The sequence below is a fragment of the Papaver somniferum genome, chromosome 3 (assembly GCF_003573695.1).
Source record: "Papaver somniferum cultivar HN1 chromosome 3, ASM357369v1, whole genome shotgun sequence".
NCBI classification, from domain to species: Eukaryota; Viridiplantae; Streptophyta; class Magnoliopsida; order Ranunculales; family Papaveraceae; genus Papaver; species Papaver somniferum.
Genome location: NC_039360.1, coordinates 100,827,883 through 100,830,553, shown reverse-complemented (window position 1 = coordinate 100,830,553; position 2,671 = coordinate 100,827,883). Strand labels below are relative to the sequence as shown.

Here is a 2,671-nt window from a genome sequence, read left to right as displayed (position 1 = left end):
AGGCATGGTGGTGATAGCTTTCGTCTTGTCTGGATCGACTTTGATTCCTTCAGCCGTGACCAGGAATCCTAGAAACTTTCCAGAGGAAACACCAAAAGCGCACTTCAGAGGATTCATCTTTAATTTGTATTCTCTGCATCTCTCAGACACTTGTCTTAAAACCTCGAGGTGAGATTCTCGAGTCTTCGATTTCACCACCACATCATCAACATAGTCTTCCACTTGTTTGTGCATCATGTCGTGGAATATGGCAGTCATAGCTCGTTGATAAGTGGCACCTGCATTCTTTAATCCAAAGGGCATCACAGTGTAGTGGAAATTCCCAATGGGAGTACGGAATGTAGTTTTGTTGGCATCGTGCTCATACATCTTGATCTGGTTGTATCCACTGTAACCATCCATGAACGAGAACATACCGTGGCCACTGGTTGCGTCGACGAGCATATCAATGTTGGGTAGAGGAAAATCATCTTTCGGACAACATTTATTCAGGTTCCTGAAATCGACACAGCATCTGATTTGACCATTTTTCTTCTTGACAGGAACAACATTTGCTAGCCACGTTGGATGTTGAATAGGCTTGATGAATCCCGCTGCTAGTAGTTTCTGGATCTCGACTTTGATTTTCTCCTTGACTTCGTGTCTGAATTTCCTAGGCGGTTGTTTGACAGCTTTGGAGCCCGAAGTGATGTGCAGATGATGTGTAACCAATTTGTCATCTAGACCAGGCATTTCTTCGTACGTCCAGGCGAAGGTGTCTTGATATTATTTCAATAAGTTTATCAGTTCTTCTCGCTCCTTTGGTGACAGTGCTGAGCTAATTAGGATTGGCCATGGATCATCCTCTGTTCCGATGTTGATTGTTTCGAGGTCGTCAGTAGTGGATTCAGTACCGTCTTGCCGTTGTCGTGGAGCGTCTTGAACCTCTTCTTCGAGTGATGATTCGCTTTGACATGGTTCTTCGGGGTGGGGAGACTTTTCATCGTTCTCCCCTGTTAATTGCTAATCTTTGCGTCTGCATTAAATGGTTCTCCCCTCCGCATCATGACTGGTTATGAAGTTAGATCTAGGAGTTGAGACTTGACCTTTGCGGCGCTTAATCGGCGTAGCAGACGACTTAATCGACTTAACGTCTGAGGATGATGGTTTATCCGTGACTTCTTCTTCAATGGACTTCCAGATTGGGAGTGGAGTGCTGTGAATCTTGTTCGGAGGTTCAGGGATGTCCTGCTGAGACTCGAGGAATTCAGCGTCATACACTGGGGCGTAAGGAGATGCTGAAGCCGCAATACGAACGATTTTGTTATTGAGCAGAGCCTTCATGCATTGATGGTATGTTGAAGGGACCACTTTATTGTCATAGAGCCATGGTTGTCCGAGTATCATGTGATAGTCAGGCTCCTGTTCGATCACGTGAAACTTGGTCTTTGATTGAATGGGCCCCACCTTCAAGTCTATGTATGCGTACCCATATGTATGAATCTGACTTCCCTCAAAACCTGTCATCAAGATAGGATGGAGAACAATCTTATTCTGTGGGAATTTGGCCGCCTTGAGAGTCTTCATAGTGATGATATTTTTGGAAGCGCCTGTGTCAACGAGAGCTCTCTTGAATTCAGAGTCTTTGATAAGACCGGTTACGTATAGAGCTCGGTTATGTCCTTCATCTGCCATGCGGTCTTATTCCCCGAACGTGATGTTGTCGATTGAATATTCAGATACCATGGATACCTCAACGACTGGAGACGGTGGAGTTACTTTCGCGTCGGATGATATTTGGTTGAGTGCAGCAAATGTGCTCGTACGCTGATCTCTGGAGAAGTGTAGAAGCTCACATAAACTATCGATGAAATGCGTAACTTCCTAATCAACCGGCTTCTCGTAAGTAGTGAAACTGTTGGTTTGAGGGGTATTGATGGCAGTAGAGCCGAGATAGTTCATCGATTTCCTCCAATGTCGTTCGATCGAGCATGAGGAGTGTCGCCATTTGAAATACTCTGGTTAGGATCTAGATTTTCTGATGAAGACCTAAGACCGACCATCTTTATGAGAATTGAGATTGCAACCGAGAGATTAATCTCCCACAGTGGTCGCCAATCTGTAGATGGGGAAAAACGATTTGCTGGTTTTTACGGAATTAAGGAGACGACCGTACAGAGGAGACTCCTTGAACCGAGCGAAATGTTCAACCTCACACAGATGCACTGCAAGAAGGGAGTGCTTTGAATTCGAGAGATCAATCTGTATTACTCCGTCCTAAACCAAGAAATGGTTGTTCCAGAGTAAATTCGGTCACAAGAGAGGATGGGTCGATCTGTAGGAGGGAAGCTGAGAAATGTGTGGAATCAATGGTAACCAAAGATTGTAGGTGTGTTATGTATTCTGAATAAGATAAGTTCTGAATGATTGAATCTCTGTCGAGAGTGATTACTCAGATGTTGAGTTGTTAATCTCGTGTTGTCTGTTTGACGTGAGATTCTTGTATATTCAATCATGATTCAGAGACTTATTTATATTGCTGGAATTGTAGACACCATGATCTCATGAAGTGTGACAGTTGATGGAATCAAAGAGCAGGGAAATGGAAATCGTGTTTGAAACCAGTTGCTCATCGTGCGGAGACTTGGTCGATTTTCCATCCACTACTTTGTTAACTCCTTCAACTGATTGC

The 2,671-nt window shown here is 44.1% G+C and overlaps 1 protein-coding gene across 1 annotated transcript; it reads right to left on the bottom strand.

Annotated features, from left to right (window-relative positions):
- Positions 1-1,020: 1,020 nt before the first annotated feature.
- LOC113359796 lies at positions 1,021-1,674 on the bottom strand. Its single transcript, XM_026603374.1, has one exon. It carries the CDS (start codon positions 1,672-1,674, stop codon positions 1,021-1,023), a length of 654 nt encoding a protein of 217 aa, XP_026459159.1.
- Positions 1,675-2,671: the final 997 nt, after the last annotated feature.